This window comes from Emericellopsis cladophorae, assembly GCF_022114955.1.
Source record: "Emericellopsis cladophorae strain MUM 19.33 chromosome Unknown NODE_3_length_1261782_cov_116_963312, whole genome shotgun sequence".
NCBI classification, from domain to species: Eukaryota; Fungi; Ascomycota; class Sordariomycetes; order Hypocreales; family Bionectriaceae; genus Emericellopsis; species Emericellopsis cladophorae.
In genome coordinates this window covers 723,121-744,127 of record NW_026250928.1, presented here as the reverse complement: position 1 = coordinate 744,127, position 21,007 = coordinate 723,121, and the positions used below count along the sequence as shown (strand labels likewise).

General features: G+C 53.0%; 7 protein-coding genes across 7 annotated transcripts; 2 read left to right on the top strand and 5 right to left on the bottom strand.

Annotated features, from left to right (window-relative positions):
- Positions 1-633: 633 nt before the first annotated feature.
- On the bottom strand, positions 634-1,587 carry J7T54_008019 (uncharacterized protein; the record flags this gene model as incomplete). The annotated part of the gene is made up of 4 exons (XM_051502606.1): positions 634-706; positions 912-1,034; positions 1,289-1,449; positions 1,537-1,587. The coding sequence occupies 4 exons, from the start codon at positions 1,585-1,587 to the stop codon at positions 634-636; spliced, it is 408 nt and encodes a 135-aa protein (XP_051365781.1).
- Positions 1,588-2,185: 598 nt separating this feature from the next.
- J7T54_008018 (uncharacterized protein) lies at positions 2,186-3,187 on the top strand (the record flags this gene model as incomplete). Its single annotated transcript, XM_051502605.1, has 2 exons — positions 2,186-2,542; positions 2,804-3,187. The coding sequence occupies 2 exons, from the start codon at positions 2,186-2,188 to the stop codon at positions 3,185-3,187; spliced, it is 741 nt and encodes a 246-aa protein (XP_051365780.1).
- Positions 3,188-5,952: 2,765 nt separating this feature from the next.
- Positions 5,953-8,146, bottom strand: J7T54_008017 (neurotransmitter transporter; the record flags this gene model as incomplete). Its single annotated transcript, XM_051502604.1, has 2 exons — positions 5,953-6,447; positions 6,500-8,146. The coding sequence occupies 2 exons, from the start codon at positions 8,144-8,146 to the stop codon at positions 5,953-5,955; spliced, it is 2,142 nt and encodes a 713-aa protein (XP_051365779.1).
- Positions 8,147-9,984: 1,838 nt separating this feature from the next.
- Positions 9,985-14,206, bottom strand: J7T54_008016 (cullin-associated NEDD8-dissociated protein 1; the record flags this gene model as incomplete). The annotated part of the gene is made up of 5 exons (XM_051502602.1): positions 9,985-10,449; positions 10,500-10,838; positions 10,888-11,171; positions 11,271-13,924; positions 13,974-14,206. 5 exons carry the CDS (start codon positions 14,204-14,206, stop codon positions 9,985-9,987), a joined length of 3,975 nt encoding a protein of 1,324 aa, XP_051365778.1.
- A 437-nt stretch (positions 14,207-14,643) lies between these two features.
- J7T54_008015 (putative mitochondrial chaperone) lies at positions 14,644-16,294 on the bottom strand (the record flags this gene model as incomplete). Its single annotated transcript, XM_051502601.1, has 3 exons — positions 14,644-15,884; positions 15,943-16,031; positions 16,095-16,294. The coding sequence occupies 3 exons, from the start codon at positions 16,292-16,294 to the stop codon at positions 14,644-14,646; spliced, it is 1,530 nt and encodes a 509-aa protein (XP_051365777.1).
- Positions 16,295-17,975: 1,681 nt separating this feature from the next.
- Positions 17,976-18,658, top strand: J7T54_008014 (cis-golgi transport protein particle complex subunit; the record flags this gene model as incomplete). The annotated part of the gene is made up of 2 exons (XM_051502600.1): positions 17,976-18,172; positions 18,217-18,658. 2 exons carry the CDS (start codon positions 17,976-17,978, stop codon positions 18,656-18,658), a joined length of 639 nt encoding a protein of 212 aa, XP_051365776.1.
- Positions 18,659-18,826: 168 nt separating this feature from the next.
- On the bottom strand, positions 18,827-19,099 carry J7T54_008013 (Anaphase-promoting complex subunit-like protein; the record flags this gene model as incomplete). Its single annotated transcript, XM_051502599.1, has 1 exon — positions 18,827-19,099. One exon carries the CDS (start codon positions 19,097-19,099, stop codon positions 18,827-18,829), a length of 273 nt encoding a protein of 90 aa, XP_051365775.1.
- Between the last annotated feature and the right edge of the window lie 1,908 nt (positions 19,100-21,007).

Sequence of the window (21,007 nt, the reverse complement as noted above, 5' to 3'; positions counted from 1 at the left end):
TATATATGAGGGCATAATAATATCGTGTTCTTAATTTAAAGCATCTAGCTACCAAATCACGCGAGAAAACGCGGTTAGAATGTGATGTGAAGTGGAAGAGGGGTCCGTGTCTTGGGTGGTCAAGGTCTAGGGGTGGTCAAGGACTGGGGGTGTTATCTTACTTCTTCTCCTCCTTCTCGGGGTCACGGATGGTGTCATCATCAACACAGGCCTGGCAGCGTAGTATGACAGTACTTGTTGCGTATGTACGCCGATTAGCCACATTCAGAGCACAGTGGAATTCCCTTTTGGCCTGTTTGATAGCACTACTACGCTTCGTGCCTCCACGTTGACCGGTCTCGTCGACGACAGGGACGGCAAGGACCAACGATAACCATTGATTGCCATGTCGATCGGTCCGCCCATTGGAGCCGTCGTCGCGGCGGCGTGGGGTTACATTGCATTCGTGGTCGTTCGGCGAGGCGAGGCATTGGGATTCTCATCCGGCACCTCCACGATGGTTTCGGCAGCGTCGAGGGTCTGGGTCCTGGTGGTTCTGGTTCTCTTGGCGATAATGAGAGATGTGCTCCATGACGCGCCCTATGAACCGAGTTTGGCCTGCCTTCAAACGCTCCATGTCGACATCTAGATTAGTCACGCGGACATCTTGTAGGGCCGCGCGATTCCGGGCTGCTTCTGCAAGTGATCGTACTGCATGCCGTCGGGACTGAAGGTCGACGCGTGAGCGTGCGCCAGGCGTGAGGTCGTGGTACCTCGGATACGCATCACGTTGCCGGTCGACGAGGTGATTCAATAGCCGGCCATTACTCTCGATTTGCTCCTTGGTCAATTGTGTGGCCATCAAGTTCCTTTCCCGGCGCCAAGTTAGATGGACTGTGTCGGCATCAGTGCCAATGGCGGTCATGTCGTACCATGCCGAGCTCGTATTGTAGTAGGTCTCCCGCATGATCGAGTTTGGGTTGTGCGCCATGAGCAGGCGGGCCTGGTCAGGACCCAACCGATCAATCCAGTTCTTGGCACCAGCATGCCGAAGGCTGTAGAAAGTGATGGTTTTCGTGAAATCCACCTTTTGCCCCCGGAGACGCAGATAATCGGTCAATGCCAGGAGGTGTCAGGGGATCTGTCTCAGACGTAGCGAGACCGCGTGCACTACCAGCGGGGAGGACCGGTCTGTCAAGTTACTTGGATTTCCCAGTGATAAAACGGCTCTCACTCGTCATAAGCTCTTCAACAGTGTTCAGCAGCAGCAGTGACCTGCCTTCGAAGGGCAATGACGAGCACTACTGACAGTTCAGTGCTGGCAGCCTTTTCCGGGATGTCCAAGGAGAAGGTGAGCGTCACGGTCTGGCCATCCGAGCGAGGCAGGTTCATGTTGGCTTTGAGGGTTCGAGTAGCAAGGCGCAGACGGAAATGACCCTCGATATCTTTTCGCTGAATCTCGGTATCTCGCTAGACCAGGAATGGGAGGTTGGTCAGCGACGAAGGTTTTGCCGTGATGCCAAGTGCTCCGGGTCGTAGTGCACAGAGCCTGCCTACCAACCGGGCCAGATGGTGGCACTCAACCAGCTCGACGCATTTCGTGACCATAATATCGTGCTGGATGGGGAATAAATAGGATGTCATTCAAGCTGAGCTCCCCTTTGTTCAGGTTTTGAGCCCCAAAGGTGATGTCAAATTCTATCAAACAGGCCAAAAGGGAATTCCACATGTGTTCAGAATGCGGCTAATCAGCGTATATACGCAACCAATTCGTTCTTATTCAGCATGACATAGCCCCGAACCAAGTCCTTGTTCTCCTACCAGCTTCTTCCACATCCTCACCAAACTCCGCTTATCTATGCCCTCACCGCTTTGACCATTTCCACGATGAAGAAATCATAAGACGGTGGCATATTCGACGTACACAGACGAGAACCACCGACATACACAGACTCAACTGAGGCGGCCATCACCAGAAAAGGCTACTTATAAGGCCGTCGAACTCAACAAACAAGGCGATTACTTAATACAGATCGTCTCGAAAGAGACCTAGCAGCAGATAACGAAGAAGAACAGCATTGGAGCGGCAAGGAAATGTATCCTCACCAAGGCCATGGCAATGTCTGCGCCGCTTCCGGAACTTGGAGGGGCTGCAGAGAACATAACGACAATGCCGAGCTCACACTTCAAGGCGACCAAACGCTCAATGACCGACCAATTTCAACTGGTCGTTGCCATCACGTTGGCCATATGCACATCGGCCGTGACTGAGAATCCTATCTACGAAGAGGCATTGGTTGAGGCAACCCGCGAGACACTAGAGTCTGCGAACGAGCATACCAATGTCGTCAAGTTGAGTGGCGCCAAAATGGCATTGGACGACGGTCTGCACATGTTTCTCAATTTTCGACAAGACCTCACCACCGACGACCCGGCGATAACCAGGGCCTTTGACGAATGGCAAATAGTTAACCACAAGGAGGTGTTCTCCAAGCCTCCCGGCGGAGACCCTGGGTTTCAAGTCATCGTCACCCGAGATACTCTGAAGGCACTTGGGCGTGGGGTGAGGACCAAGGGTGGTGCGATGTGGACCAAAGCCATCTACCGAAATCGCGACGTGCCAATTGTCCTCGGCTTTGCTTACAGATGGCAAAGCGCCCAGACCACAGACGAGACTGCCCTTGGACACCTTACCTACGACACCTAATAATGTGGCATGATCACAAAGAGCGACACGCTCCAACTAATATCGATGGCACGACCGTAATTCCATGGAGACGCGAAATTTGTAGTGCTCAAGACGCTAATATTACTACACGCCCAGTTTGCTCGGGACGTCCTCATGAAGCAGTATCAATATACCGACACCTGTACGAGTAACCCGAAAGGGTGGGACGCCATTCGGTCGCTGGAATATCTGAAACTCGGTGCGCTAAGCGCTCCCACGGGCGAGGCATTAGACGAGGCGCTTCAGCAAATTACAGCAGTCATCACATCGGAGGCGGCTATTGACCTCTGTGTCAGTATTCGACAGTCAAAATTCATGACCAAGATGTTGGGAGACTTTATCAAGGCCATAATGGACGAACCATCTCACACCAACCCACGAGAGTCGGAGGAGATGGACGTTCGACCTGGCACAGCTGCCGTTGCAGACATTGAAGACGAAGCCGATGGGGCCTTTTCAGAGTCCGAGCGAGTTGATTGAAACAAGGGTCGGTGAAGAATACGTGTGATTCTCAGGGCATAGGGCTTCCACAGGAACACAATGGGTTAATTCGGCCAGGCTCATACGACGGACGGGGCGTCATTCATCAAGGCTTGAGTTGTGGAGGCACACGATATACCACAAACTTTGGAGAGGGAAATAGATGGGCCCATTGGCAGCATACGAAAAAACGAATTGACGGTCTTGACTGAACAGCAGTGTTGAAGATGAATGGACATCTCTATTCGCAATTGCTCTCCAACTCAGCTTCATCCCTTCATTTTCCATCCTTTCGTGCAACGGTCCGCATGATCTCAAGGTTGTGGGCCCGGCCCCCACGTCGGGCTATTCTTATGCTTTTTGTCGATTCAATGAACTATATATTATTCCGTTGCGATGCGTGGTCGGCTGGCAATGAACTTTTGAAGTTGTTGTAGATGTCTGTGGGCGTTCGGTGCGCAGATGCGATAGTGGCGGCGCAACTTGCCTATTCGGGACATTGCCACGTGCAACCTTATTCATTTTGCACCCCTGAAACGTCATTTGGCGTGCAATGTATCTTTTTGCACGTCATGTGTCGGACTCTGGTATCTATAATCTATTTCTCTGCGATCCCCGACCGCAGTGCATGTGCGGTTAGCCAGCAAGCCCTCGATATTCATATGCATTCTCTATCCTTCCCTTTCGCGCTTTCCAAGGAGGAGTACCTCAAAGACGTGAAGCGTTGCTGGCAACGTGAGCTGGACCAAACGAAAGAGTTAGTAATGAATTGGAAGGGCTCATCACGAATTTAGTTGAGGATGATTAGTGATGTCTTGGTTGGCCGGTGGCGAGAACATGGTTCTTACTCGAAGACCGAAGTCTGTCACGTCTCTGCCTTCATGAGTTGAGCATCGTCGCATAGCGCCTGGATGCCCGGATGAAAAGATGGACTGGGTGGGATGCCAAAACACAGGATGCTGCAAAAGTCTATAGAGGGTGAGGGTATTAGGCTGCCATGGCATATGGGCGACGTCCGTAGGGGCAGTAGTGTATATGTTCAGGGCGCTAATCCACGACTCAGCGAGGTTGCTCGTGTACAGGTATCGAGAATGCGGCAATAGGCTTGGAACTTTGACAGATCTAGATGCTAGTATATTTGATTGGATGTAATCACGCAAATATTGAGGGCAACCGTAGCAATTGCACACGCCACGTCGGAGACCCCCCATTAGGGCCATACTACTTGCAGACGATAGTATCCGTGAGGTCCTGTTTGGGCTTGTTCGCTGGCGCTCATCCATAAGTACGCTCCGGTCTTTTTGTACGGTCAATCTCTAGTTGTCGCACAGGTCCGGGCAATGAAGCCAGGCTCATATCGAGCCTGGCAAGAACCTTGTCTGTACCAGTTTCACCGCTGATTTTTCATTAGCTATACGAAGAGGGAGAGGGGCCTCAACGATAACTTCCTAATGCATTCATGCTTTTGCAGGCATTTCTTCTAGCATATCAAGCTCGATCGAAGCCTCGGTGGGACTGTCCTGCTTGCGGCAGGCTTCGAGCCGGGTTGCGCTTACTTCGAGGCCTCCCACACGTTCTGCTATATCACAGTTTCATAACTCTCAGACCTTACAAAATCTGTTCCTGACATGAAAGCTATCCCACGCACAAAACGAAACATAGGATTGTTAACCACACAAACACAGAGGACACCGAGTGTCCAACAGATCACGATACGATGGGGCTCCGATCGCTTGCCACATTAACCAACCACGCGCACGATGGAATGGAATCTGTTTTGCACATGCAGTCTTCGGAAAGCGAAGATCGGCTCTAGCAGTCGGAGCTTGTGATGAAGTACTTCGGTCGAATCAGCAAAGGATAAATCGACAAATAACTCGCGAAAAACCTGGGCATCGACAATCTCGCGAACCCAACCCTGTGGTACTGAGTAGCGTAGCGATGGAGCGATAGGGACTGGACTTATAGCAGAGATGGATGCCATTTCTGGCACAGACATCCTCCTCGATGGCTTCGAAAGACAACTCGTTTGCTTGGCGTGACTCAGGCTGAATGAATACTTGCATCAATGCCGGAAAGGGGCAATCCCAATATTCACGCCAACGTGGCAGTCAATGGTCAGGAAGCTGAGCTTTAATATTCAAACCAACCTATCAGTCAATAATCTCTCTGTTTACGACCCCAGTACTGCCGACAATTCAGAGACCTCGCTCGTTCAACTGGGCCAAGCCCACACCATACTGAAGTCATCTCGCCTTTTGAGGGTTGGGAGCGCGGACGCCCCTATACATCCGTAGGAAGTGTGGCTTGTCCCTAGGTCAAGCAAAGCCGAAATCGCCAGTGGCAATATTGCGGACATCACGCGACATAATACATACCTCGGACTCACCTTGCCTCAGTTTGCACATGAGGCTTCGTTTCATTCTCCGCGTTGTTAGTTGGTGCTGGGATTGGTGTGCTTCGTTTCTGTTAGTGTGCCGATAGCATAGAAAAGTCTATGTGTGAACACGATATGCCAACATTGTATATAAACAATCCGGTGTCCGGCGTGTCACAAGAGTGAAGCACGGTTGTCCCCTGTGTGATCCACAAAGTCCTGCAATTCTTTCGGAGCCCGAACGAGTTCTTTCTCCTTCATTGCTTCGGCTCTTTGACACTCGAGTCCTGTTGCGAAAGGTAAAAAGGTGCAAACCCAGCATCCTGAAGACGCGGACGCATAGAAAGAAAAAAAAAAAAAAAAAACCAGGTATCCATAAAATTTTTTATCACAGAGCACTCTGTTCCCTTGAAAAATCAGTCGCAACCTTCTGGTCAGCCCTTTCGTTGGATGAGCTCGAGCTCAGCATGTCATTGTGAGCATGCACATGAGAGCCGTGACCTCGGGCAAGCAGATCTTCTTGGCCGTGCTTACGGGCCATCTCGAGCTCGGCATTTTTCTCCATCTGCTTAGGGTCGGCAGCGACGTTTGCGCCGTAGAGCACATTGCCCTCTCCGCGGCGCGAGGGAGGGATGAAGACATCAAACCACTTGGGCATGATGAAGCCACAGAAGATGAGGAGGAGGGCAATGTGACCGACGCCAAAGCCCATAACATGCAATGGGTCATTGCGAAGCTTGTAAAAGTTGGGGTACGAGAACCCGAAAACGATGGCGAGAGCGGGCGCCGCAATGTATCGCAAAATGCCGGACCATACGACCGGAATGCTCCAATTCTTGCCCTGCCCGACGATAACGTTGAGGTCGCGACGAAGTTGGTTACCCTGAGATTCTTGTGAGCGATGCGGCATTGCAATACAAGCGAGGGTTTCTTACCGAGTAGAAGGCATTATACCAGAAACGCTCCAAGAACACGTTCTTTCCCCAGAAACCGGGAGGGCTAGAATCGGGCTTCTTGCCAATACTCACAGAGCTGACGGTGCCGAAAATGAAAATGACAAAGCCGGCGACTGCACCCCATGGGGCACCGACAGTGTGCGCAATGGTGATGCCGATGATCTGACCACCGAAGTAGCCAAAGTTGTAAAGAGCGAAAGAGGGCATGCCGACCTGCTCCACAACGTCCCGCCAGCGGTACACGACCATGGAGCAAACGCATTCGGCCCACACCACAAATACCAGGGCAACATCACTAGTCCAGCGATCAATGCCGCTGAGCAGGTAGTACCCGAACTGGGTGCAGTAGGGGATTGATAGCGCAAAAGAGATCAAGACGGCGCCGGTGACGACCAATGTGCGGTTCCACTTGGGCTGAGCATCCATGATGAGGGTGACAACAGCGTCAAGCATGGCAAACGCGGAAGAGTAGCCGAGGACCATGAGGGTGAAGAACAACAGCACAGCCCACAGGTTGGGCGCAGGCATCTCGACGATGGCGGCAGGGAGTGTCAAGAACCCAATGGAGAAGCCACCGACGGGGTTCTCGGGGTCAGGGTACATGCCCAGGAAACCAACGACACCGAAGACGGCGAAGGCGGCAATATTCTCAAACAGCACATTGCTGGACACGACGAGTATAGAATCAACCACAGCGTTGGAGTGCTTCTGGTTGTACGAGGCGTAAGACGTGAAGTAGCCGAAACCGACACCAGTCGAGAAGAACACCTGACCGCAGGCTGTCTGCCAGAGACGGCCATCAGCGAGTGGGCCACTGCGCCACGTCGCGAAATAGAGCTTGACACCTTCACCAGCATTGGGCAGAGAGCAGCAGCGGCCGATGAGAATGATGGTGACCACAATGGGCAGACCCATGGTGAAGTAGACAACGCGACCCGTCAGGCCCGCACCACGGAAGATGGAGACCCAAACGAGGAACCAGGTGAAGATGGTCCAGCCGACAGTCTCGCCAATGACAGTTATACCCCTGTATTGGACCCAGGAGACGATTTCTGCGTTCCCGTCCGTGAACTCTCCTGGCTTAGGTACAGGGTTGAGTCCCACAACCTTTTCGTAGAATGCCGTCGAATCGTCCTTCCACGGCAAAGGGCTGTGGAAAGAGTAGCGAAAGTATGTCATGATCCAGGCCAAGTTGACAACAAAGTACGGCCCAACAACGAAACCAATGTACAGCATGGCAAGGCCTGTTCCCTTGAGCCGGTGGTTGATGCTGTTGTAAGCGACGACAGAGCCGCCTCTGTAGGCGTTGCCGATGGCTATCTCGAGAACCAGAACGGGGATGGCGATCAAGAAGACACACATCAGGTATGGAATGTACCACTGCAGACCATGGTTGTTGTAGACGACGGATGGGTAGCGCAGTAGGTTGCCCATGCCAGCACAACCACCCATACACGCCAGGACGAAAGAAGTACGCGAGGGCCACTGATCACGACCGTCCTCTGCTTGTGCAGGAGGAGGCGCAAATGCATTACCAACAGCCTTGAGCACACCCATCGGTCCCAATTCTTTGGCGCGTCGTGGCGCATTGCCCACGCCGGAACCAAAGCTTCGTATGGCGTTCATGGTTGCCGTACACTTGTCCCGGAAGGACGCGATGATGGAGAGGGTAGATCGAGGTTGTTGTTCAAGATACCATGGGAAACAACGCACATATGAGATTGGAAACAAACTGGTGGGTGATACGACGAGAGCGCAACGAGTGCGTGTGGTAAGGAAGGAGGGTGAGAGAGGAGGAACCTTGCAGAGCAGAGTCCGAGGAGAGATTTGTAAAAAATCGACAGCGGCGACTGGACTGGACTGAACTGAACTGGACCATAAATCGAGCAGGAAAGACGGACGGGCGGACGAAGGAGCACTTCCAAAGCTACCTACCCAAGTGGAAGGAACGCGCACTGGGCGCTACCTCCACGTCTGGCCATGCAGCGCCATGCCGTGACTGGCGGCGATGAACCAATGGTGCTCGGAAATGGATGCCCTGTGGATGGCGACATGGGGGGCAGGGGCCAGCCCTTGCTGACGTTCGTCAAACTTCATTGCAGATGTTGACGACAGTGCGGACGGTGAACGCCGAAAGTCAAGAGACGATCACGACATGTTGGAGTACAATTGGATCGATCCGTGCAGGGTGCCCCTGCGCTAGGATTCGACCCACTGCTGAGCCGCAGCCGATTTTTACGTAGTACTTGGGAAGACTACGGGCCTACCAGCAGCCTACGGTAATCCTTGCCGACGCTAGCTAGGCCGTCATCAACCACTGCGGATAGCAGCACCCAGGTCGGCATTCGTCACGTTCCCACTCCCAGCCCGCGACCCACACCCCAATCACAAGTCATAGAGTGGCTTGGCGCCCATTAATCCTTGTTTTTAAGCTTCTTCCACATAGGCTCTGGAATTTTTGAGCCCCATTGAACGAGAAAAACCCAGGCCAGCACGGGGCAACTCAGTCAATGTGCCGCGTCAATCATCGATTGAGCGTGCGTAGAAGAGGAGAGTAAGAAAGGACCAGCCAAGAAACGAAACAAGAAAGACATGGAGACGACAGGTGCACCCACGACGTAACGTTGGGTTCCAGGGCTCATCAGGGTCGACATGCGAATTCCGACAGGGCCTAGCTGCAGTGTATGATCCTATAGGCCGCCGGGGATCGCGCACCCTCGAATACGGACGACCAACAGCCACGCACCGACATCGTCTTCAGAGACTCGAACCATCAGCAGCCTGGGAGCTGAATACTACTACATAGCACTTGACGGCTGGTCGCTTGTTCTCTCTCTTGCTGCATACAAATACTTGGGTTATTTCACGTACCGTTCTCTCCCCGGGTGTCGATGCCAGGCCGCGTCCACCCCACGTTTCTAAGGGTCAAAACTCTTGATCCACCTTATTATGTTAAGTTCATGGGACCGGGTGAATCCATTCAACGGTGGAAAAAAAGGGAAAAAAAAACTCATCCCTCTTGGCACCGGACATGCCTAAGTGGCTGCCTAGCACACGCCGATCCATCGGCACATTGCCATTGGCAGTCCAAGCAGCCGACAGGTCAACTGAGGGCGCAGAGACTTCGCTGTGCAAGATGGTGATTTCAGACTAGGTCAGGATCCCATCAATGATGTAACCCCCGTAGGAGACAGGCTTGAGAATTGGGATTGTGGCCGAAGGAAGCCTCCAGCAAGGCCCTTGCTCGATGTCTGGCCGGCCGGCACCTGGTGTTACCCGATTTGACCTGGGCTTCTGACGGCAGGTAAGCAAGGAAAACGGGCGCGCAACTCGACACTCGAATTCGGCTACGTCCAGCGGCCTGTTCGTAATCCTTGCTATCATATACATAACCACAGCTGTGCGCCGCTGGACTACTTAAATTATGTGCCCACGCTACTTGAAAAAGAAAAGGAGCTTGTTTCTTAGACCATGCGCGTCTGCAGCTCACGTTTCTCCTCACGCAAAGCCCGGAGCTGCTTCTCGTAGTCCTTGTTCACCCACTCCCAGTATGCTAGCCATGTCCCAGCAGCACCAGCGTTGCTTGTCGCCGCTCCAGCGTTGCCCGTCAAGGCCTTCATCTTGTCTCCCAGGAGCAGAGTCACTCGCAAGACGCTCTTGTTGGCCTCCTCTTGCTTCTCGATATCCTGCTTGACGGCGTTCTCTTTCAGTTTGACCGACAGCACTGCCCGATAAGCCTCTGCGATCGAATCTAAGCGGCGCGCTGTTTCTTCGGGGTCGATGACAGATAGTTTGGTGATCATCAGGTTGCACAGCTGTCGAATATCGTTGTCATCCTTGAGTCCAGCGACGATGCGATCGTAAAAGTCAATGTGGTTGATGCGGCTGAAAGCAGTCTCCATAAGAGCATACAGAGTCTCATATGCGCTCTGGTCAATGTTAGCGTGTGGCCTTGCGGATGCTGAGCAGGACAGCGTACCTTGCGAACCTCCAGGCCATCATCAACCGTGTGTGTGAATGGTCCCAGCTTGACCTCCCTTATGAGCGCGGGTTTGATGACAGATTCCTCGAGGACAAAAGGGACGAGGCGCCCGAGGTGAGGCAAAACAAGGTCAGGTTTGTTGTGTGTCGCCGAGTTCAACGTGGTCATGCCTAGCCTGCGAATCTCCATATCCTGATCTTGTAGGACCATGAGAAGCATGTCCACCAGGCTACTGCGCAAGATGGCGTCGAATCCTTCCTCACTCTCCGGAAGCGTGTAGCGAATGGCCTGGACAGCCATGCCACGTACGGCGAGCGAGTCATCTGACAGCAATGTCTGCAAATAGTTAGTATGCCAATTTCACAAGGGGTTCGATGTGACCAACCTGAAGACGCGGTCCGAATTCGGCAGGGCTCAGGATCACTAGGCGCCCTGCGCACTCTGCGCATACGATCTTGTTGTCAGCGTGTTCCGAGGCCTGCAGCAGCTTGTCCCAGATACCGCTCGCATAACCGCGGATATCGGCGGAAAGGCCGGTGATTGACAGCAAGATCTCCTTCAGAGATTGAACTAGAAGATACTGCATGTTGCCCCCATTGTTCATCGTCTCCAGAATGGTAGGGAGGTAGGTCCCCACGTTGCCGGAGCCCGCTCTGCCCAGCGCAAGAGCTGCAGACAATGAAACCTTGTCAGGCTCGGAACCAAATTGTTCCAAGAAAAGACCAGGCTTCAAGGGAGATGAAGACCCAAGTCCTCTGCCTGCCTCACCAAGGACAGCCAAAGCCAGGCTAAGTCGAGAATCGTCTTTGTTCTCTCGGCTGGTGCTGAGCTCTTTCACGAAGCTATCAACCGTAACGCCAGCAAGAGCACCGTCACTCACCACGAGCAGCGATCCAATTACCTTCCCAACCACAGCGGTGTCTCCCTTGATGCTGACATCCCGTAGGAGGGCTTGCATGAGTGACGCACCGGCACCTGCTTTGCCCGCACTGGTCACCAGCTCGATGATGGCATCGCAGACAATGCTCGCAGACGGTGACTTGAGGAGGGCGCTTAGTGCAACGACCATTTCTTGGGTCATAACCAACTCGGCATGATCAGGCACAAGATGAGCAAGAATCACAAGGGAAGGACCAAGCAGGTGTGTGTCGCCGTTGGTGATACTAGGCAATAGCTGATCCACTACCCCCTGAATAGTCGCGTCGTCCAGATTGCCGCGCGAGGCGGGGGAAAGAATCAGGTGCTTCAGGGCCACGATGCTTGACCCTCGGAGTGAGCGATTCGACTTTCGCAGCTGTACGGCGAGCTCAAGCGCGACCTCCCGAACCCACGCTCCTTGTAGCTGCCCAGCTTGCGCCGTGGCAGCGACTTGATCAACAGCGCGCACAGCAGCAAGCCGACTTGTCTCGTTCTTCAACCTCTCTTGCACAACTGCAAGAGCCATGTTGCGCTTGTCAGTGGCGAGCAACATGTCTCCTTCAACGTTAGATGTTCGTGATACGAGGACACCAAGGGCGTGGAGGGCACGCTGCCGCACTTCGGCATCGGCATCGTTGGACGAGCTTCGCTGCATCACAATATCGAATAAGGCGTTGATTTCAGTCTTGTGATTCTGACGGGTGCCTTTGGCCCGAGGCGGAGTTGTGGCCTTGATGAGCTCCTCGATTGTGCGAATGGCCTCGCTTGAGATCTTGTAGAACCGGTCCTGAACTGCAACTTGAACACCGGCAACAATTTCAGGCAGATATGCCTGGAGGCTGGCAGACGAGTGAGTCTTGGCAATGTCGCTTATCAATCTCAAAGCCTCCACTTTGAGAGTGCTTGGAGTCGCAGAAGCCGACGTGCTGGTGCCGCCAGCTGCCGATGCCACGGTTCCTGAGCCTGATGCCTTGGCAGCTTCCACTACTGGCCCGATTACCGCGCTGAGGTGGTCTGTGAGACCGCCTCGTTGGACCGATACCGTATCGTCGAGTAGTCTTATAATGGCCTGCTTTGTAGGCACAGCTTTGCCTTTGAGATGCTTTGTGGCAGCCTTGATGATTGATGGCACCAAGCTGGCAAGGTCGGCCTGCGGGCCAGATAGAGGAATCTTGTCAAGGATAGGCGACCGAGAGCCGGGGACCTCAAGCGGTTGTGCACTCCCGCCTACACTACTTTGCCTCCTACGCTTCCTGCTAACGGGGACCTGAGTGCTGACTTCTGGCTCGAGTTCGTCCGAGCCTAAGTCGGTTGCGTGCAGGCCTTCTCCAGTCCTCCGGACCAGGAGGGACAGAGTCGACAAGACTTCAAGGCGCACATTTTCTTCGCGCTCATCTATACGCTTGACCAACGGCGGGGCTGCTTGTTTGTACAGAACGCCGTTCTCGAGAAGTTCTCCGCTTCCCCGGGTCGCGATGAGTGTGTACAAAGCCTTTGCAGCGCACCGGCGGACCTTCCAGCTGGCGTCGTCGTCATCGTCATCGAAAGTATCGTCCTCGTCGAAATCTTCATCTTCGTCTTCGTCTTCGTCCATATCGTCCTCGTCCTCGTCGACTTCCATCTCATCGTCCTCGTTCGTTGCGTAATTCGGGTCGTATTTGAGGTATCGTAAACAGGAGGCGATGAGCTCATCAGTGAAAGGCTTTGTGTCCTGTGGACAGGAGGCTAGAAAAGCTTCAATTGTCACCAGCGCCGCCTCGCGGACCTCGTTGAACTCGAGACCAATATCTTCACCTTCGCTAACTTTTTGCATGTGTTTCTTGAGTTCAGAAGCCGAAAGAGCTTCGAGCACCAAAGGTGCGGTGCTTCCAACATGACGCCCGAAGCGGACTGGGACAGATCGGGCCATGCTACCCAAGATGGAAATATATAGCTTGCGCGCGACTGGCGCAACGACAGGATGTCGTAGTGATTGGGCAATCCTTTCAACCGTCTCTTGAAGATGCTGCTCTGTCAGGTATACCGCCAGCATGGATACGGCGACGACAGCCCGCTTCTTGACGACCGATGTGCCTTTTTCATTGCTCAGGATGTTTATGGTGATCTCTTGCATAGCTTCAACCTCAACCTGCTCGAGCATAGGTCCAAAGCAGCGCACAACTTCAATCATCACATCAATAGCATCGCCTCGGACATCGCCTTCCACCTCGAGCATGCCCTCTGGCACTGGTGGTAGAGCGGCGTGTTGTGTTTGGGGTACCTTGGTGTTGGGACCCGGGCCTAATAATCGGGGAATCAAGACCCTGCTGATCGCCTTGTATGATTCTTGCACATCACTATTGCTTGGGGTACCGGGTGTCGGTCGCGGGAGGGCAGTTATAACAGTTCGTAGCGCGAGAGACGGAACAGCCGTGTCAACAGCGTTCTTCAGCTTGAGCTGCGACAACTTGTCGATCATGGGCGCGATAATCGAGCTTGGGACTTTCTTCACAAGTGGACCAAGGCTATGATAATTCTTAGCAATTGATCTCTTGTCTTGGGAGGTGGACGTACCATTTGATGGCGAGATTCTGAACTTCGCCATTCTGGTCATCCAAGGTCTTGATGACGTTGTCGACCGCCCTGGCGGCTGTGTTATAGTCGTGATGAAGGAAATCGGCTTTTGCATTGTTTAAGAGTTGGAGTAAATCATTGAGTGACATGAAGCGCAAATCGGGGTCAGTCTCGTTGAGCTTTCCAATGAGGTTCATCACCGCTTGAGGCGATGCCTGCTGAGGGGCGGCCATGGCGGGAGATCGAGTCAATGAGGAGAAGGAAGGCAAGCCTGTTGTTAACGAGAAGGTGACTCAATCTGATGCTTGCAGCGAAGTGAGGTTTGTTAGAAGGTCAAAGTCGGCACATGACTTGCCTCCCCCAGGGTCTTTCAGTCAAGGAATGATGAGGCGAGGTTCAAGCTGCGCTTGGTGGGGTGAAGCTCGAGAAATCACACAAAGTCATTTGGAAAGCTCGAAGCTACTCCATGCCTGCCTGCCAGCCGCACATTATGCCCCGCAGCTGCACGCGCCGCAGCCGACTTGGAGCCTGTGGCGGCTGTGGCACAGCTCTGTGGCTGACTGGACTCCACGCGGCCACGCCGCACATGTAAATCCATATCTTCAATTGACATTGCGACTAGTTCGTGCCCTGAATTGAAAAGTGATGCTCTTCAACGTCTCTTATGAATTTATTGGACGGTCACAACCTTGCTCTTAGCTTCCTTTTGCTTGAGAGTTACCTCGATCCAAGACACGGCCTCTTCCAAGGCCTTGCGAGGATCCTTCTTCCTCTTCAACAAGAACCCCTGGATCTCAGCTGGAGAGAAGACCTGCTCCGGGACAAGCTGCCCGAACTCAGATGCAATCCTCTTCAGCTCCTCTGGTGTCAGGGGTCCGCCATCGTCGGCATCAACAAGGTAGGGCCCGATTCCCTTCTCGACTGTCGATTTTGCCTTTTGGGCACCCTTGACCAGCTGTTGTCGTGATCGCCTGCTCTCGTACATCCTTTGGAACAATTCTTCGGCCTGCGCACTGGAAGCATTGGTGAACGCAACCTGGCGGTCGACTCGGCCGGGTCGAACAAGGGCTTCGTCAAGATCCTCTGGCTTGTTGGTCGTGAGGATGAGCACGCGACCTTCATGAGATGCGACGCCATCGATAGCATTGAGCAGCCCCGAGAGGGATATCGCCTCATGCGCTATCAACCTTGCGTCTTTGCGGCGAGTCGTCTTCTTGCTCTTCTTCTTGCGCTTCGATTTCTCGTCCGAATCAGACTCTGAGTCGCTGGTGTCTGTGCCTGATTTCTTTGGTTTGCTCTTCTTTCCTTTTTTCTTGTCAAGGTCATGCGCCGTCTTCTCAGCATCGCCGTTGACGACAACGGCTTCATCCTTAGTAGCGGACCCCTTTTCCTTCCCATCAACCGGCTTGCTGACCACGGTTTCCTTTTCATCTTCGTCATTGGCTCTCCGAAGCCCGGCAGTGTCGATGTCTTCAAGCAAGACTATGCACCGTCTAGGCAGCTTGGTAAACAGAACGGAAAGATCCTCCTCGGTGATTGTAGCATCCTGAAGGCTGATCACGTAAATGTCGATACCAAATACGCCTGCCAATGCGAAAGAGAAGCTTGTTTTGCCGGTCCCAGGTGGACCGTAGAACAAGTAACCGCGTCTCAACGGGATGCCTCGCGAGGCGTACCATCGAGGGGTTGCAGGGTGCAGATACTCGTTGATGTCCGCAAGGACTTCTTGCTTCTCCTGGTCTGCAAGTACGACGGTATCCATTGGCCGGACAGGACGCCGCGCTACTTGTTGCCACATAGACCAATGTTCTCTACGGTTCTCCTTCTGCCGTGGACGGTATATGGTGGTCTTTTGGTGGGTGTCGTGGAAGAACTGCATTTTGGCTTCGCTTAGAAGCTTCTTGAGAGGCACTGAGTTGGTCCATTAGCCTGATGTGCGCGAAGTACCTCAACAAGGCGGGTGACTTACTGATAGATCGTCCATAGCAGAAGATCCGGATTTCCTCCTGATCCTTTGTTGCCTTGCCCCATCCAGTAGTCATCATTGTCTCCTTTGACCTTCTGAGACGGAAGTATGTTCGCTGATGCCAGAACGTGGTAGACCCCAAGGCGGGAACAAACCTGGGAGCTGACCTGGCCGCCTGATTCGAAAAGTTGAGATAGCGAATCTCGCCGCCCGCGTCAGTCCAGAAGAGATCATTCTTGTCATCCTTCAACTCTCCCTCCTCGTCCAGCTCGTCTTCCCAAGGGCCGCTCCATACAGTCTGTGCTGTGAGGAAGCGCTTGTTGTTGAGTTTGGGGTTCTTGCTAAGCCACTCCATTAGGTGGCTGTACATATCATCCTCTCCGCTCACTGTAATACTACACATGAGATACCGCTCGATCACATCGCCAACATATGTTTGCACCTGAGAAACAAAATACTTGAGCGACCACAGAACTCCAAACAGAGTGAGCAGCAGCGAGGGGTCGATGCCTAAGTGGTCCGAGAGGCGAGTGTAGATGAAAAGTGCTACCTGGACCAAGGGCGAAGTCGCGCCCAGTCCGGCAGATGCTAGAAGAGTATCTACAAGAGGCGAATGTAGTGAGGTCCCATTGCTGGTGTTAGTCGTATTCTTTGGCATGGATGGAACGATGCCCAACTTTTCAAGAGAGTCTATGATGTTGGCTGCCGACATGTTGAGCATGCCACCAAAACACAACATATTAATGAAGAATGAAGGGCGCAGCGTGGAGTATTTATGTCTTTGGTATCCCGTCTAGCAGAACACATGCGGCGAGAGGCATGTAGGCTAGGCGGACATATCGCTGACGAAGGCCTATAGGGATTGAAGCTAGTCTTCGTGGAGTAGTGGTGAGTGACTCTTTGCAAGTCACACGCTCGCTTTGCCCGCACGAATGGACGCCCTGCACGCTACTTAGCTTTTGATGGCCGCGGCGACTCGGGGTCCCACTGCATCACGCAGCTTGTCACATCCCACATTGTTTGCGCCAGTGTGGGAGACTTGAATGGTCCATCGTTCCGCATCGACTTGTGACTTTTCAAGGACCGTCCCTGTTTGTATGCAGAATCGCATTCGTGCTTGCAGCTTTGTCAAACAACAGTAGCGGTGTCGTGTGTGCCGTCAAAGACAAACCAAGGCAGAACTCGTTGGTGGTTTTCGCCACCTGGACTGGGCTGCAGTCACGCTCAACGTTGTCACGTTCCTGCATCTGGGTTTGACTCATCGTGGATCTAGGCGCATGAGTTTGAATTGAAGATAGTGAAAGTTCATAACCTGGAAGCACCGGGCAAACCGAAGCAGACATAAACCGCCTTCAACGGACATACCCAGAGAAGGACAATGCCACAATCTCACCATACGGTGCACGAAATCACACCGGCTGCAGGTTTGCCCTCTGCGTAGTGCGTGCTGTGGAAACTCCACCACAAGGTACCTTACTACAGTATGTCCTCTACGACGCAGAGTGTGCATGGGTTGTGTGCATCCCTCACGATGACGGTGCTTTGCCCACACGACACAGGCACATCTCGTTACGTTACACGCTGTGCGTACTCAGGGCTTTCAAGACGAATGTTTGAGCTAGCGATGCGCCTTGTCGGGTTAGAGGGCCGGAACAAGGTGCTTGGTGCCCTTTGTCAAGGTGAAAAGGTCGTTCAAGCACTTTCGGGTAAGGTGAAGATGCAATCAAAACGGCGTTCTGGCGCTGACAAGCTCAGTGTCTCGCGTCGCAAAGCAGCGAGTTCTGAAGCTGGACAAAAATTCATACATGTGCACCATTCGGCAACAAATTGACAAGGAATGGTCCGTACGCGAATGGTAGATCGGCGAAACTTGATAGTGATTCAAATGTCAGAAGTCAGGAATCAGGAGAGCTTATCTTATCGTGCATTTATTTTCAGCAATTGCCTTGATTTGCTTACCCTACGTCATCACTCCCCTGTCGCATCGCATCTCCAACTGGGAGAGCGTTGATTCTCAATCCACATGTATACACGCCATGTCACAACCATCAGTTCCCTCTTCGGGGAAAGATGGCGGCCTACGCGTACCCAGCAATGGAAAAACAATCTATCACCGCCCGCTGAACCGCACAAAGACGGCTGAGATCAGTCAGGCCAGCTTCGCCTATCTCTTTGGAGAGATGGTGACCTATGCGCAGCGGCGCGTCAAAGGCGTCCAAGAGCTGGAACAAAGGTATGCTGCCTATCGTTGAGCCACCCCCCTACTTACAATACCAGACTCAATGTCCAGGGCCATGCGATCGGCCTGAAGCTTCTCGACCTTCTCCTCCATCGCGAACCGCCCCGCTCCCAACACCGTCCGACCAACATCCTCGCCCTACTACACTTTATCCGTACGTCTCTCTGGACGCATCTATTCGCGCGGGCGGCAGACCGTCTCGAGAAGTCGGCAGACCCCGAGAACCCCGACGACTACATGATAATCGACAACGAGCCCCTGGTGAATGCTTTCATTAGCGTGCCCAAGGATATGAGCAGCCTGAATTGTGCGGCGTTTGTGGCTGGCATTGTGGAAGGCGTCTGTGACGGTGCGGACTTTCCGGGCAAGGTGACGGCACACTCGGTACCTGAGGGGGAAATGTGGCCGGGCAAGACGGTGTTCCTCATCAAGTTCCGGAGCGAGGTGGTCGAGCGCGAGGCATACTTGGGCAAGAGCTGATTGTGCAGGGGACAAATTGTGCCACAGAGTGGCGTTACTAGGCGTTTGCCGGGCTTGGCTGGTACGCCAGCAAGTGATATTATGAATTTACGACTCCTAACGCCATGCTATTGTGTCACTGACGGCCAATCGCCACACGAAAGGTGCTACTTTCTCCTCTCAACCCAGTTACCGCGGCGCCTTTTTGCCCGAACCACCAAAAGCGACCCTGTCCTTTGGCTGCTTCTTCATCAGCTCGGCCAATCCCAGATCTTTCCACGCTGGCTCCTTGTTCTTTTGTGTTGCCCTTTGAATGCCAAACGCAGCGTGCTGGTCTGGAACCACGTCGTCCTCGTCTTCGGGGTTTATGGGCTGGTGTTGAGGCGGGACGTAGATGTCGTCGCTGGGGAGCTTGTCTTTGCAGAAATCCTCGAAGATGTCGGCATGGCGCGGCGAGCGCATGTGCACTTGTGTGAAGCAAGCGTCCTTGTTCTAGCTCTCGTTAGCTCCATCCGTGGGAATATTCAGAGCGCTGACCATGGTGTGTGTAACATCGCCAGACGTAATGGTCATGGTGCATTGGCAGGAGTCTCTATCGGCGGGGCAGAGCTACGCGACGAGGTGTGATCCGGTTATCGGCAGTCGGGCTGAAGTGGTCTGCCTACCCTGTGGTGCTCTCGCTAGATGGATCTGTCTGGTCACTTGGAGTTTCACTGATCCTGTTGCAAGGTCTCATACGATGCCAGGTGAATTATTCAAAATTTAAAAGTTAACAGTGTGCTATCATAAGGGGTATCCATTGATATGTTCCTTCTTTGATCATTGCGGTGGAAGGTCAACGACTGGCTTGCATCAACAGTTGAGCACATACCTGAGCATAACATTCGTGTGCTCTGAGATAATACCTGATGCACCTGGAGCCAATATAATGTAGATGCCAATTTGACTTCATATATAATTCTTGTGGTCCTACTCTCTTCCATTACACTTCTATCAAGTTTTCATTGCCCTTGGGGCAGCTTGTTTACTTTGTACCCCTTTATGAACGCTTGGGAGCGCAAGGACTGCTGAAGTAACGCAGAATGCGGCCCGGGCACTGTCTGGTCTCAGAACCTATCCCTCTACGGTAGGTAGGATTTGACCAAGATTATCGGACTAGGCACGCCATATCACAGGCAGTACGCAGAAGGGAAGTTTTGTTGGTGTTCACCACATGGGACGGTCGTTCCTGCTCAAAGTAGTTACCGCGGTCGCCCGACTCCTACCAGATACCTTGGCCCTCATCAAGCTAAGGTAAGCATATGTTCTCTCAGAGGCCCACACAAATCGAAGACTCCTCTTCTGAACCTCTAGTCCTCTCTTTGCACGTTCTTCTTTCGCAGTTTCGCCTGCCCATCCTCACGCCCCTATCATCCTGTAATAATGAAGCTCCGATATCCGCCCTCCCCACTCACGGCTCAGCTACCACACGAAGTACGATTTGAGATATCTATGCACCTTGCACACTGGGAAGGATACCATGCACAAGGCTCGGCTGATAGATACAATTCTCGGGGGAAACATCTCTATACAAGCCCCGACTGCTTTACCCCAGAGGAAGCCTTGAGTTCGACAATCGGGAGCGAGGACCTCGACACTGACAACCTCAGGAAAATTCTCCATACTAACCACGTCCACTTGACCCCCGACGAAGTCGCGAATACAACAGTCGAGGGTGATGAACTCGACGTTGACAACATCGATCACAACATCGATCACTGCCTCAGAAACGTTGTCAACCTAGCATGCTCTTGTAGGCACTGGTACGAAGTTTTTGCCGCTCAGAAGACGCCAACCTAAAAATCAATGGTTCTTCCGGCACTCTTCAACGATCGTCCACTTCTGTCGAGGGCAAAGGTGCTGAGCAACGTTCAGATCCTGAAGAAGACCGTGACGACCCAAGGCATATACCCTGGGACGAGACTTGGCGAGGCATTGGACGAACTCAGGCTCTCGGCTGTCGTGTATTCAGACACCTCCAAAGAATGTTGGACATTTGCCCACGTCCGGTCGATAGCAAAGAACAGTACACTGTATGGCATTTGTGCGTCAACAACTGCCAAGTACCTTCTTGACCGCGAGAGAGTGCCTGCTCCCTGGAACCCGGCGCTGCCTGGTGCCAGTGCAAGTGAGCACAAGAGATTCCTGAAAACCTCCTCTCATCTCTCTACCTACTTTGAAGCGCAGCGAATCCGAGAGCAGTGGGCAAAGAAAAAGCTTTGGCCCAATTTCCGGCCGAATCCCAGCATCAGACGTCCTCAAATGTCAAAGACACGGTTAGTCGACATGGGGGCACTCGACAAGATTTTCCTCGACAGGCTGTCAGCAGTA